We start from the raw sequence: 15,261 nt of genomic DNA, 5'->3' as shown, positions 1-15,261 counted from the left end.
AATGCTTTCGTATTTCTCCAATGCAGTCTCTGCAACGGTCTTTTTTTGGCTGACATGCGCCCGCGAAGAACTGAATGACTCGGCGGCGGCGAAGCAACAAGCGTGCTCGGCGGTCGTCGAACAGAATCCCTGCCGCTCTCAGCAGCAGTATATTTAAAGCCGATAGCGAACATTCAGATACGCGTGCAAAGTAACCGCAACATTCTGGAACAACGTGGAATCGGCTCAGCCTTGATGCGAGCAATCGAGGTAAATCTGGTCTCGTTTTTCGTCACAGACAAGGTGATAAAGCGGCGTGCTGGCAGCTTTGAAGAATGAACAAATACAAAGATTCGCAGCAGTATTAATAGAGTACGACTATACAGCAACGTCCCAGACATTAGTGCAGTTTTTCATTTACCTTCTTCGCTTTGGCTCATTCTTCGTCCTTGCAGTGAATCACCCCGAAGGCACTTAAAACGCAACTCGCGAGGAAAACACCCAGGAAACAACACAAATGATTTTTTTATTGACAGGCAATAAGACAGAAGTAAGGTAAAAAAAACCGTTAAGTAAACACCACAGTAGTGGCGCATGTGATTAGCGCGACGAAGCACCCGTGAAGCAGTAGCAGTTGTGTTAGCAGCAGAGTACGTCTGTGTGCACCATCTCCCACGATGAAGTTACTCAAGTGAACGATGCGAGTAGCTGGTGACAGCTCACAGTTTCGCGCTCTGAAAAATAAAAATAAACTTCAGTTAGAGAGGGATACGACTCTTCTTGGCAAAAGCAACTGACATAGCTTTACTTCCCGACATTCGCAGCAGCTCGAGATGTGGACGGCTTTGACAACGCTGTTCATTGTACATGAGGGACAGACAGCATGTAGGCTTGAAAAGGAAGGGGGCAGACTGTACTGAACGCAAGTTTTCAGATTTTTCAGGAGGAAGCAATTCCGATTATGAAAGTGGACTTGCTGCGGAATATTTTGAAAAGATGTGAGACGAGTCTCGCAAAGGAAAACAAGCCGGATGACCTGGTATGATGCCCAAGCTTTCAATTAACGCGTAATTTGTTGGTTTCATCAGTCTAAAATTCTGGGAATGTGATTTTCCTGCCTAGAGCGCTAGAACGGCTCGCTCTGCTGTGCGTTTCCCTAACAACAATGGTCTAGAGACAGTCTATAGACTTTGTATAGACTACTGCCTTCCTATAATATATATATATATATATATATATATATATTAGACTGTCTAAAACAATTTTCGTAAGGTTTATGAAGGTTACCGCTGCCCTACGGGCCCTACATGGCTTTTAAAAAAGAAAAAGAGAGGAGTAAAACGCGATCAGCGGGAATGTGCATGTAGAAGAAGTTTCACTTTGGGTCCCAGGCCATTCGTAAATGGCATGTGGCCTCTTGGGTGCGCATTAGAGCGTTCCAGACAGGTGTGTGGATGACTGTATGAGTGAAAACAGAACTGCTCAAACATCTGAACTGGATGATCAGCTTTCTGTGCCCGCACCATACAGTTGAGGTGCGAGAATTTCCTGGAAGTTACTTCAATCCTGCTTGGAAGTTACTTCAATGGAAGCAAAACTGAATATTAGTTTCGGACCGAAGGCATATATGGGAAGCAGGTAGTCTCACTGAAAAAGAATAATGCTGTTGCATCAAACAAGTTTGAGAACAATTTCGCTATTTTCTCCAATACGCGCCTGGCAGGAGCAGATTGACGTAGAAGTAAGACTATGGGACAAAAAAAATTAAATGCATAAGGCTAAGAAAAGACGAGCTGAATACTCTCTGCAACGACATGCCGCTGTTTTCTCTCTGTAGCAAATTCGTGCGGAGGTATGGACTGCATCAAAACCTCATTAATTACAGAAATCCCTGTGATCAGTTCAGCTCATTCTGTCCGATCCCTTGGGAAGTTTCCAGTTCAGGTTAAGAACCGACTCGGGAACCATCTCGCCACAGTGCATGCGTTGCAGGTTGCATTGAGCGCTGTTGTGTTGATCATTGCACGCGTTCAAAGTTGTGTAATATAATGCAAAAAGAAGGCTGCAAGAAAAGTTTAGTCTGAATTCCGTCATTTGTGGAGCAGAGACGACAGTGTTTCACTGAATGAAGTAGCACGGTGGATTGGACTAGTTGGTTGCTATTCATAATGCAGGCAAGATTCGCAGCATAAATAAAATGCACACAGTGCTCATTCTAAGATCATAAACTGCGGGATTGCCATGAACTGCATCAACGCTACCCTTGAAAAAATTTGCCCCCATCAAATGACCGATTGTGTCAACCTGCAAGTCGAGCGGCTACGCATATCTGGATTCCCTGATGATGGTATTTCGGCTGTTTGTGAGAACCTAATGCAGAAAAGAAAGAAATAAAGGAGCGGATGGTAAAGAAAAGAACCAGAAGAACTCTGGTAATATACCGTACCTACATAAGATATCCCACAATCTGAAGAAAATCGCCAGCCGATAAAACGTTAACATTGTATTTTCAGCACCAAGCAAGTTGTCAAAAATTTTGCCCAATGGTAATGAGAAAGAAGAAAGAGCCGAGCTGTGCAATATTGAGCACGTCAAAAAGTTCAAAAATTGTGTAACAAAGGTCGTTTATAGCATTCCCCTTACGTGTAAAAAAGTGTACATTGGCCAAACAGGGCGTTATTTTAATGAAAGAGCACTAGAACACTTCAGTCTGGTAAAGGATGGTATCAGCGGCCATCTTGCTGTACACTGCCAGTCTTACAAGTGCAAACATGTTTAAGAATGCGCAGTTTCTGGGCCACTCCAAGGATAAGCTTCAGCGTGAAATGATCGAAGCTTTTTTATTAGGAAAGCTGGTAACAATTGCATCAGCATGCCTTCACTGTCATTGCTGGAGAATGAAATGGCTTTTTTGGATGATTGTGATTAGGTTTCACCTCATCACTTAATGTATCTAAACTTCGAGCTTTTTCAAATAAAATCAGTTGGAAGTGCACCACAATTCTGTCTTGTTTGTTTCTTGTCTTCTGCGTGCGTTTTATTTATACTGCGAATCTTATTTGAATTCACTGAATGCACAGTGGATAAAAAATACCTGCTGCAGTCTATGAAATTAGTGCGTGGTACGATGGCAGCCGATAACGTAAACATAGTAATGCGTAAGAAATAATACTGCACACTAACATTATCATCAATAAAGTGCAGTAATGTGCGAGCTCATGCGGGCAGTGCAGATTAGTGCTGTTGGTGCCAAAATTTAACAGAAAACAAAGTGTACACTTACAGGTGTGGCGCTGTAGGCAGGCTTCAATATGAGAAAACATATTGGTGTATTAACGTGATTTGCACAAAGAAAATAGGTTAAAAAGGCAGATAAAACAAAGGCACCAAAGATTTCAGTGCAAATTTGGCCAAGCCTGCAGCGAAAAAATAAACCTGGGCTGCCGTATTCAGTACTCTAGTTGTAAGGGATGTTTCCACGAAATCAGCACAGTTATGGCCCAGGAAGTTTTTGCTAATGCAGTGGAACAGAGCAGTCAGAATACAACACAATGACAAGCACAATTACAAGTGCTGAATCAAATGTTGAGCTTAGGCTATACAAGAGAGTTCCCCAAGAAAAATTTTAAGGATGCAGGGAAAATAGATAAAGTTGTGGTTACTGCATTGTGGTGAAGCAGGTTTATAGCTTGAAGCATCAGAAAGGTTAATCGTAACAATAGCACTTGTACTGTTCTTTTTTTTTAGCTGCGAGCGCAAGTATATTTTCTTAGAATTGCTATATGCTGCAGTGCTGAATTTGCAAGCCCAGCAGAGATTGTATGGCAGTTAACGCACTTCATCTTAGTTGAGTCTAAGTCATGAATCTTAACGCGATAGCGTCAAGGCTCCCGTTCTGCCTTTTTGTTCACAATGGCAGTGAAGTGAATGGTTTGTTGCGAGAGGTTACTCGGGGAGAGCAACCTGGGTTTCAGTCCTCATCAGTGGCTGTGTTTGAAACTGACACCTTGTAGTGAATGACCGATTCTGCATATATGGGCATGTAGGCAAAACTTAGGCGAAGTATGCGCAAAGAGGATCCCAGGCCACTGAGGGGAGCCATTAACACTATCGCGCTATACCCTTAAGGCAGAGTAAGTGTCCCCCTCAAGATTTTTTTTTTGCCACAGTTTCCAAGAAGCGGAAACCAAAGTAGCGAACAGCAAGTTTAATTGAATGGCTGCTCTACCGAAAGTTGGAGAGGTCAACGTTTGACAACCATTTCGGAAAAAGGTGGCCGCATAATTAGTAGTCACTACGGGCCATCATGGTGGCCAAGTTACAAATTAATGAAGTGCCTCCAGGACAGACCAGCTCTCAGTAGACGACGAAATTGACAGTACAATATTAGCAATACTTCAGAAATGTTGCTTAGAGTGCAGTGTTCAATTGCATGCAAGGAGCAGGCTGGCGTGTCGACGTTTGTGCGTACACTAGGAATTCACAGCTCCAGCGGCATAAAATAGAAGGCTACCTTTGCAGCACAACAAACTACTCAAAGCGTGAAAGATTTTGAAGCACAGCCTTACGGATACAGTTTAAGTGCACAGCAATCTGGAGCCCATACTTTTAAAAACCTCAGTACCTTATACAGGAAGACTGCCTTCCCAGATTCCGTTTTGAGACCTCAAAAGCTTCCAGTATGGAATCACTCCCAAGGGGAACGAACAGCGCGAACGCCACTTCAGGAAGAAGAAGAAAACTTTCCGAGGTCTGAAAACCGAGCTGGTCTAGGTCATGCTGGTCAGAACCTTATGAGGCCTTGCAGCCTTCCTGCTGCATTGTGACAGTTTTTTTGGTTCCCACCCTTTGATCTGCTGGAGTCGCGAAAGGCCTATTTTGTGCGGCATGCTGACAACCGTGAGAACTACGTGCTCTGTTGAGTGGCTGAGCAGTGCTGAAAGGTATGGGCTCACCAACTGCTAGCTGCTGTTTTAGATACCGTGCGTTCTAGGGTTTGCTGTCAGGACGGACGGCATTGCCGTGGAGGATTCCAGTGAAACGGCCTCAAGAACCATGGTTTTAACTGGTACAGAAATAAAGTATGGCATGCAGGTGTAAGCGTTACCACTGGCAAATTTACAACCATCACCTACTAGCATTGAATTGCGTAGAAAGGGCTTTCTGGTAGGTAAAATAGGACTCTCACAAAAGTCCTAACACAGGAACATTATAAAGTCATTGATTAGAACTGAGTGCTAACAAACAAACTATTCTGTACATGTATGACTAAGCAGGCCAAAAAATACCACGATTATATAAGAGAAATGCAGCCATGAAGATTCAAGTTGAGGTTGAAGATACAGTAATCTAATATGAGGAGGTTGCTTTGAAGTGTAATGGTGCAGTAGAGTTCGGCTAATTAACAGCCAACAATATTTAACGCCCATGAGCTTTCAGTGTTCCGACAAACTAGTGTAGTAGAAATGCTCAGCCCTCAAAAGTGCCCGTGCATGTGAACGCCATGCCAGGACAGAAATGCTGCTGCAGACAAAGCAGTGCATCTTGCTGAAGCACATCTATTCTTCAATTTTCCATGCATGTCTCTGTGCTGGCAACCAAAAGGCAAAAACACACCCTATAATGTTTCCTACGTACCAGGAAGCAGCCCTTAAATCGAGCAAAGCTGTAAATTATAAGCGTGAGCTGCTCGCTACCTCGGGAAAAACCGAGTTTGGAACACGTTCTTCACTGAAGAAGACTGAAAGAAAGATGCGACTGCGATGTTAAAAATATTCACACAGTTGACTGCAGGCTGTTACAAGAGTAGTGGCTTGGCTAGCTACATGTATCAGATGGGAGACGATCAGCGCTCACCTACGCTAGCCCCTACATTTGTCATGGCACTGAATAACAGCCGTCTTTCCGCTTATAACTTGAGTGGCAGCGAGCAATACTTTGACTTTTCTGCAAAAACGCAGACTTTTTATAAAATATCGCTGTATGCAGCGGAAAGAATGCCAGTGAAAGCCTCTGAAGGTCTTCCAGGCAAGGTGTTGAGACGCATCGAATCCTCAACATCATGTCCAGTAAATTCCACTGCCGGACAAACGTCTGACATCGCTTCAATTAACTGTTTGAATCTCATCCGCCCACCTGACCCTCTGTCACCTTTTACGCTTGCCTTCTTTGGAATGCAGTCAGTTACGCTTAATGAGCATCGGTTACCTTGAGTTTGCATAACACGCCTAGGATATCACTACCGTTTCTTCTGACCCATTCTATTCTCTTCGTCTCTTGACGTTACACCTAGAATTTTCCTTTCCATAGCGCGCTGCGACTTCAACTTAATTGCAAGCCTTAATTCTACACCTTGAAGTTTCCACCTCACAGGTATTGGCAATACACAATTGTTGTATAGTTTCTTCTTGAGGGATACTGGTAGGCTGCTATTCATTTCCTCGGTGGCTGTCAAATTCACTCCACTACATTCTTATTCCAGTTACCACACTCTCGGTCATGGTTCCGGTAAGTGGTTACTACCTGCCCTAAGCATATGTACTAGGCTACTTCCAGCTTTAAGATTCCCAATGAAGGCCAGTTTTAATGTAAAGCTTGTGGGGATTAGCATATGAACCTAAGCAGCTTTCTCACGTTAGAGCACGCAATATTTAGTATGGATGGCTGCACTTTGGAGAGGGATATGCTGGAGCGTAACTTTGCAACTGCATTCACGAAGATACCTTGACTGCGCAGTGGCGACGAATTCTAACGAACGCTTCGCAAAAGTGGCATACATTTGTAATAAAGCTATGCGAATATCGCTTGGCTGTTTGTGCCCTGAAGGTAGTGGTATCTTACAACAATAAACACTTAGAAACTAGCCTGAGCTTTACTCTGATGGGCATGTATAGCCTCATTTATTGACCGATGTGACGGACTGAAAAAGCAACGGACGACATTACTGTTCTCGTGAAACTGCACTGAAAACTCGCGTATGCAGCTTCCAACATTACACTACTTACGGTGCGGTTAGCTTTACTTCTTCCGCTGTAACGTAATAAGGGTGCACCTTTATAGCAAGTATCATCACCAACAAGTTAGTTTCGTGTTCACTTCCTGTGGACTTAGATTGGGTGCTATTTAAACGCAAGCGGCTGAAAAAGTAAGCTTGGCTGCTAAGATGATTCCGTCATTGCCAGTTTGTTCTATGGTTGTGCTGACCGATGCGAAGTGGCGCAAGTGATTCACCTCTCGTTTCACCAGCCTGGCTAGGCAGTAAAAGCGCCAGCGATGTTAATCCACAGAGGCAGTAGCTTGCAGAGCAGCTTGAAGTGTGTTGTGTTAGTAGTGTAACGGGGAAATTTTTTTACAGAGTGCATAAAATATGCTTCTGTCCAACTAACACGCTCATTTAGTAGAAACGTATACTATTGCAGAATACGAAGAAAAATTTTATCCTAAAAATACATTGCAAAACTGCCAGGAATTCTTGAAACTGACTCAAGTGACACATTCATGATAATGTGGTTAACTAAATTGAACGTTTACTGTAATTATTAGGAAACCAAGAATGGCTGGCTCTTTTGAATTGGTGTAGCCTGAAGCATTGGCCCACTGCCTCATTGCAGGATCTGCCTTAAGTCAGTACTCCCAACGTTCTGAAATGGTTATTAATCAGACTGACCATTAATCTGTTCCCTAACGATCACCAAGCCTAAGAAACATGTGCAGAGATGATGCTCTTGCCAGTAAAAAAAACTATTTAAAGGAGTGAGTTTTGTTTGACAACACCACAGCACAGCATAATGAGTATTCTACAGAAAAGAAACATGTAGCCAGATAAAGGCAAGGTATAGCATGTCAAAAGTTAGTCATGCGTGTTGGACTGTGGTAAAGAAAAGTGAAAAGGAACTCCGACTCACCTGTACCAGCTTCTCAAGCTTCTTGGCAATACTGCCACCGCATTCGGGGTGAGCCTTTGTAAAGTTTGTGACAGCGCGTTGGCGAATGAAGTCCTGAGCGTCCTTCAAGTGGTTGGCAATGTTGGACGTGAGGCGGTCACGCTCCTCTGGGCTCAGCATCTGGAAGGTACAAATAAAGGAACGTTAATTGTTGGACCTGGAACTTCCAAGGCGAATACAAGGCAAGATATACAGCTGAAGTCAAGCTGTGACACTGTCCTATGCAAGAAATGGTTTGGTTGGTTTATAGGGTTTAACGTCCCAAAGCGACTCAGGCTATGAGGGACGCCGTAGTGAAGGGCTCCGGAAATTTCGACCACCTGGGGTTCTTTAACGTGCACTGACATCGCACAGCACATGGGCCTCTAGAATTTTGCCTCCATCGAAATTCGACTGCCGCGGCCGGGATCGAACCCGCGTCTTTCGGGTCAGCAGCCGAGCGCCGTAACCACTGAGCCACCGCGGCGGCCTGTATGCAAGAAATGATGCTGTCCACAACACTTTTTTCCAACTTTTGCCAGTTCAAAATATGCCCGAATGCATCGTTCCGTTAGCAGTTTTCCTTGGTAAAATGTGGTCATTAAAAATTTTCAACAATGAGGCTGATTCAACAACAAAGAAACGATAATTCAACACCAATTAATTACGAGGTGATAGCTTTAAGACTAGCGCGATATCAGTGCATCAGGTGCGGGTACAGCAAGCTTATGGAAGCAGTCTCCTTGTGCTCGTAGTTTCAGTGCGTAGACAATTTCTTTTTACAGTGCGAGAGAATCGAATACGGAGTTAGAGCTACTGATGCATTTTAATTAAGCGCACCAATAAGGCTGACGAGGTCTTCAGCTGGGTGTTCAGAAGGTAAGGTGCAGTTCCGGTAAAATTTTTCGTTTATAGATGTGTGCCCCGATTCTTGGTTGCATCTACTGACCTTTGTCAGGCTGCCACAGTACTTCGCTGCCGCCTTATGCCCATGCATGATTAGTTCTAATGCCATGAAGGTTTCCCATAAGCTTTGTACCTCTCAAACTTCCAACTGAAGGAAACCACCATGCATAAAAATCTCTGCCCTATGACAAGCCCAAAAAAGTGGAGAAAGTACGCTTTCTGAACTTAGATTTATAACAGTATGAGATAAAAACTGTGGGAGCATAAAGATGCAGGATGAAAGGGACAGCAATGGTCATACCGACTTGTCCTTCACGTTCCTCTTGGCTGCGATAACTTCACTGCAACCCAACCTTTGTTCAATGCAAAATTCGTTTGGTAGAGGAGTCTCGCATGCCACTATTCGCGCATAGGTAATTCTACCGAATAGTTCGAAGGAATGAGGTGCCTAGGCACCCAAAATGCATTTAAAACCTGGACATGGTACTCACCTTCCAGAAGTTGCCTGGCTGAGTAAAGTTGTCCTCATCCGCGCTGTTCCAGCGGTCGACATCTCCGGAAACAGCGAAGCTGCTCTCCTTCCATTTCGGGTTGTCCACAGGACCAGAGAAGCTGTTCGGGAAGTAGTTGGGAGCTCCACCTGCACTCAGTGACCGCAGAACGCAGAGATCAAAATTTGGAACAAATTACATGCATGATGCAATATAGTAGGATACAGTAGTGTAGGGCACGGTCTGTGGAGTCCTATTACACCACCGACCAATGAAACAGTGAACAAAACCAGATTTTTGACGTTTGACCATCAAACAAACCAGATGCATCAAAATTCTTGAGCTTATAATTTCGTCACGTGATAAGCTTCTTGTTTAGACAACAAGAAAAACTTTACTGACGGTGTACTTTTTGTCACGGTCACAGGAATTCTGTTCGGCGGAGCTTCATTGCTGCATATGTGCAATGCATTGAAGAAAAGAGCAGCGACTGGCGAAATTATAGTGAATCCAAGGAACTCTTGTAGTGAGAACGCTACAGTCTAAGAACGAGGTGGCATCAAAATGGCTTCCAATTTGCATATCATGCGGCAAACTCCATGCCAAGCTGAAACCTGTAGTCTGCCGTTGTAAGAATCCCAAAATATAGATGTTGGACCGCAGGTTCAAAGTAATCTATTCAATACTTCTTGCTTACGTGCCTACAGTTTTCACAGCAGCCCAAACTCTCCCTGTTGGTCTTTTCTTGGCAAAATAACATAGGAACACTGCAAGCATTATCTCAATTTAAAAGCTGATTAATGGTTTAGATATCAGTGCCCTCGGGTGACCTACAATTGCAGTTACGACATAGATATCAGCTGTCGAACGTAGGCTTCGAGGGCTGCAAGTTGTGCCATTGTAACAAGTGATAGATGAAATGTCAGGCTCAGTGGTCATACACCAGAACTGAATGCTTCTGCTCTCACAATTAGATTCAGATATATGCTGCAAAATTCTACCGACCGTCCTTAAGCCTAACAATGATGACGGTACCTTGCTCTTTCACTGCCATGAATGCGTCCCGCTCGTAGTTGGCCGTGCGTGCCTTGTAAGGGCAGTTCACCGGGATCTGCATGAAGTTGGGTCCCAAACGGTGCCTGTGTGTGTCGCTGTAGGAGAACAGACGCCCCTGCGATAGAAAAACAACGGGAGTTGCACCAAGTTTTCGTTTATGAATTCAGAATCAAGGCTGTTGATACTGCTGCAGTGCATAATACTGCCAGAAAGAATGATGAATTCTTAGAAGAATATGAAGAGCGGATCGAACTACATCACAACTGCTACAGCTCGATCTTTACATACACGAATCATGGCTGCCTTCTCAAAATATTAGCCTAAGGCCGAAAGCCATGCCTGGGATAGCACTATAGCCATATTTTCAAGAGGTAACAATATTTAAGCGCAGCAACAATACGTCTCTCCCTGGCCCTCCTGCGATCTCATCTGCATAAGCATTGTAGAAATCCTTGCAAAAATTCCTTGGCAAGGAAATAGCAAATGTTAATTGACAGAAACAAACATGGAACCGTAACAGCGTAACAGAGGTTGTAGTTTCCTTTTGTGCAACGCAACTGCTTGCTGCAGTTGGCCAGCAGCAGACATGACATGGAGTGGTACGAGCATGTTTTGCTGTTTATCGCCTTGTTTCCTATTATTCTGCCATTTTGTAAACCAGGAGCAAAGAATGTTCGTTCCATAATTAAAACATGCATCCCGAATGCAAGCATTTCTAAGAAATGAGTTTCCCCCAAGTTTGGACCTATTTCTCGTCGTAGCAAGCACTGAAGGTGAGCCTAACTCATGCTCGAGTGCCACGAGAGCGCATGTTCACTGCACAGCAGAGTTTAGGATGCAAACGTTAGGCACAATTCATCAAAGAAAATCTCTGATGACAGTCACCCGAAGCGAGACCAGTATAGTCAGAATGAAGCATCTGAAGACATAAGTATGCCTTTCTGCAAAGGGTTTTCTTTCATAGCCATAAGGCCGCAGTGCGTGGCGTGATGTTTTTAACAGAGAACAATGCAGAAGTGCGCACGGCGTGAGAAGTCAGCGTTGTCTTAATTTACTGTACCTCCTGCCTTATAGAGCCAGAAACACTGCACGTGACCACAGTTCACTTCACGAAGCTGTGGGAATCAGGAAGTTATGAAAAGCTCATTCTGGTGCCAAAGGAATGCAGGGCTCCCTGCACGGGCCGGTAAGTTATGGACCTCATAGTGTATCTACTTTCGGTAGAAGCCTGTATGCCGAGCATAAAGACTCTGCAGAACACTCAGCATTATTGTACGCCAAAACGCCAGTGAAATAACGGATGTCTCTGAAAATTCTTGAGTAGCGTAATGACACAAAATCGAAGGGAACAGCTTGTAAAGGAAACGTCAGGCATACTGTTCGAGAGCCAATGCGTAAAGGTAGCTCCTCGGAGACAAACCTGCAGCATCTTGTCCGGACTCGGCTCGATTCCTGGCACCAAGTTCGCGGGACAGAAGGCGATCTGTTCCACTTCGGAGAAGTAGTTGACCGGGTTCCTGTCCAGCACAATCTTGCCCACGGGGATCAAGGGGAACTCTGAGTGAGGCCAGACCTGCAAAGTAGGCAAGGAGTGCTCTTAAATACAGTTTGTCTTCATGGACTACACTAAACGTAGGCATCTCACCACAACAATGCCGAGTCGCAGTCTGTGTCCACACAAAGCGCAGCCTTAAAGCTGAAAAGGTTTGGTCCCAAAACGACTCTGGCTATGAGGGACGCCGTAGTGAAGGGCTCCAGAAATTTAGATCACCTGGGGTTCTTTAACGTGACTGATATCGCACAGTACACGGGCCTCTAGAATTTCGCCTCCATCGTAATTCGACCACCGCGGCCGGGAACGAACCTGTGTCTTTTGGGTCAGCAGCCGAGCACCATAACCACTGAGCAACCGCGGCAGCAGCAGTGCGGCTCTGTCGCACTTGGGTAGTTTCGTTTTGAGTAGCTTGCATTTTAAACTTACTTCAAGTTGAAAGTGCACAATGCACAAGAGAATCCTTCAAGCTTGCATGGTGTCCCCACCCCGTTTTTTTGGTTTGCGAGAGCTTACATACATAGATGATAAATAACACAGCCGGTGACTCATAATTCAAATGCATCGTACTCGACTAATGATCGAAACGGCCATCAGTCGTACTAAGGCATTCGGCACGTGTGGCTTTGTGCTCTTTGCACTTCAGCGGTCGGAACGTGACAAGAAATCAAGACAAAGAAACAAAATAAAACTGTGTACTCTATCTCCACGTGCGGCATGCCTGCACTTGCGATATGAGTGTTTACTATGCACTGCCTTTCCTCGCGCTTTTTAAGGAAAGGGTTGTAAAATACCTCTGCTGCTCCAAAAGAATGAATGCAAACGAACAGAAAATACTCTGTTGCAAGCACGGCACAAAAATGTTAGTGTCCAGGTGAACTGCTGCAGTCCATCATAGTATCACCTATTCTCTGTCAGTCGTGATTTCTGCCGTAGTGTTTTGTATTAATCGTGACGCCAGGTTCTCTGCAGCCCACTGCAGCGCGACTGCATTTCAGAAACACGTAGGCTGAGAGCACTTTCTTAACTGCATTCGATGGAATGAACATCGGAATCAGCCTAAACTAGACTAGAGATAGCTTCTTGGGCGACTTACCTTGGTCAGGTCGAAGGGGTTGTACTTCCAGTTCTTGGCTTGGTCGAAGGTCATGACCTGGATGTAGAAGGTCCAAGTCGGGTACTGCTTGTTTGCGATGGCATTGTAAAGGTCACGGATGGAGTAGTCTGGGTCCTTGGAAGCATATTCATCCGCCTTCTGTACGGGCAAGTTCTTGATTTTTTGGTCAGTCTGGAACAAAAGAAAAAAACATCAGTGCGTAGCAATGGCAAGCACAGACTGGCTCAATATGGCGTAACACGCGGGGGGTGACCGTACATCTGTTCACAATTAACACTTACCACCAATTGATGCCCACAGCCAAACTAGAAACGAAGTGACAAGAAGCCCATCTCTCAATTGACAGCTGTATGAAGAAATGGTATGCAAAGTTATCTTAGCTGCATGAAGCAAGCAGGTGACTGGCAGTGTGCTGCACGTCATAATGAGCTGGACAGATCATCGGAATGACTTCAAACATGCGAAACGACAATCTATGTTTTCCTGCAAGTAGCATTGACTTGTGCTTGCTAAAAGAATGAATCACATGATACAACATTAAAACCCATGTCAATCATTTGTCTGCCATATCCAATGCACCACTATTGCTCTTTAACCCGATTGTTAACAGAGGCGCAGCTGGAAAAGGTGTGTTGCAACAATTCTTTGAGGCGCAGTTCCATTGCTGGGTGGCTCCGCAACCTGTCACTGAATGCACAGATGTTCATATGTTTCAAAAGTCAGTAATGCTCTGGATGTAGCCTCTCCCGCCTGCACAGTGATGCTGTGAGCAGTGATGTGAAGTTTAAAAACAGGGCTACCTTGCAGCAGTAACAGCATCCAATGAGCCATTAAGGTCTACACCCAGCCAAGAAAGTTTCGCTAAGCTCTGAAAATCTGAAAACTGGGGTAACGAGATGCTGCTGTTCCAGGACGAACTGGTGGGCTAGTTGGTTACACAGACCGAATACCATGGCCTTTACCACGTTTGCCACGGCAGTTATTTTCGGAGCCCTAATCCCTGTGCGGCATGATCCATGAGTGAGCCACGGGCGAAGCCAACTTCCACCGGCGAAGCCAACTTCTTGGAACGGTCAGTGACATTGCAATAGTGACCTAGCATGTGTGCATTTCGCAGGGCTTCTGAAAAATTCGAGCTGTCCCATGGCTTCATCGCGAGACTAAGCATTAGTGGACACCGCACAGCAGCATTACTCAACGTGACCCACTGCTGACCCACGACGCAGTGAACGTGTTAAGAAACGTAGATGCAATTCACTCGAATGGAGTCTATGCAAGGACACGGTGGAAAGCAATTATTTGGTGTAATGGAGTCTATGCAAGGACACAGTGCAAATGAATTATTTGGCGTATGTCCGAATGTGTGAAACACAGCTAAGGCTTAACACATGCGAATTTTTGCACTGGTTAATTGAAGCTGCGCTGCATAGGATGACAGGGTAGGCTGTCGTTCCGCCTACCTTGTAGTGGAACTTGCAGTAGACCGCCTCGTTGTTGCCGTTCACGAGTTTGAAGGTGTGCGAGCCGTAGCCGTTCATGTGCCGGTAGCCATCCGGGATGCCACGGTCCGAGAAGAGGAACATGACCTGGTGCGTGGTCTCCGGACGCAGGCTGATGAAGTCCCAGAACATGTCGGCATCCTGCAAAGGTTGCCATGCATATATAGTAGATCAGACCAGTTCATCACAATGCATCAAAATGGACTGGATGTTTGTGCCTTGCACGATTTCCAATTTTGTTTCCTTTTGTTTACGTTTGCTGTTCTTCCAGTATTATTGCACAAAAGTTTATAATTCATTTACAGAAGGCCTCTTTACAGCCTGGGGCTCTGGGACCTTCTGTGTTGTTTTTGTAATACCCATCCCCCTCCCTAGTCGAAAAATACAACAAAGCCTGTTCTAAACTACAACAGAATTTTCATCGTCTTCTCGTTACGACAGACTTTTTTTCTGCAGTCATCAAGTGTCAGTTGTGACAGAACTGGCTCTGTTGTTACAACAGGAGGCTGATCAATACTACAGGAAACCCTGTTGTAACTACAAGAATTTCTGTAGTTTGGTTTTAAAATACTATAGGAAAATCTGTCGTGACAACAGAAAATGTTCTGTTGTGTTTCTCGATAAGGCCCTGTTCCATGAATAAACTTCTCACGGCAGCGACCTTACTATGGCTGTGCAGAGCAGGTTTAAATTGAGCATGGTCGTGCCGCTGACGAACTGACAGAAAAAAACAAGGTTG

The 15,261-nt window shown here is 44.8% G+C and overlaps 1 protein-coding gene across 3 annotated transcripts in view; it reads right to left on the bottom strand.

Moving 5' to 3' along the window:
• Positions 1-485: 485 nt before the first annotated feature.
• Cat (Catalase) overlaps positions 486-15,261 on the bottom strand; it is a 48,228-nt gene continuing 33,452 nt past the window's right edge. The window contains exons 5-13 of one of the 3 annotated variants that reach the window (XR_013308450.1): positions 14,484-14,663; positions 13,003-13,194; positions 11,775-11,927; positions 10,334-10,469; positions 9,299-9,447; positions 7,884-8,042; positions 5,617-5,719; positions 3,263-3,283; positions 486-713 (exon numbers count right to left, since the gene is read on the bottom strand). Coding sequence is in view for 1 of the 3 variants with exons in the window: in XM_077637046.1 (XP_077493172.1) it covers positions 699-713; positions 7,884-8,042; positions 9,299-9,447; positions 10,334-10,469; positions 11,775-11,927; positions 13,003-13,194; positions 14,484-14,663 (984 nt within the window). In the remaining 2 variants the exon portion in view is untranslated. Of the gene's footprint in view, positions 714-3,262; positions 3,284-5,616; positions 5,720-6,983; positions 7,352-7,428; positions 8,043-9,298; positions 9,448-10,333; positions 10,470-11,774; positions 11,928-13,002; positions 13,195-14,483; positions 14,664-15,261 lie in introns of those variants that run through there. The other 2 variants (XM_077637046.1, XR_013308449.1) reach the window with 2 other exon arrangements.

The sequence above is a fragment of the Amblyomma americanum genome, chromosome 9 (genome assembly GCF_052857255.1).
Source record: "Amblyomma americanum isolate KBUSLIRL-KWMA chromosome 9, ASM5285725v1, whole genome shotgun sequence".
Lineage (NCBI taxonomy): Eukaryota > Metazoa > Arthropoda > Arachnida > Ixodida > Ixodidae > Amblyomma > Amblyomma americanum.
The sequence above is the reverse complement of the archived record's forward strand: the minus strand, read 5'-3'. Positions and strand labels throughout refer to the sequence as shown.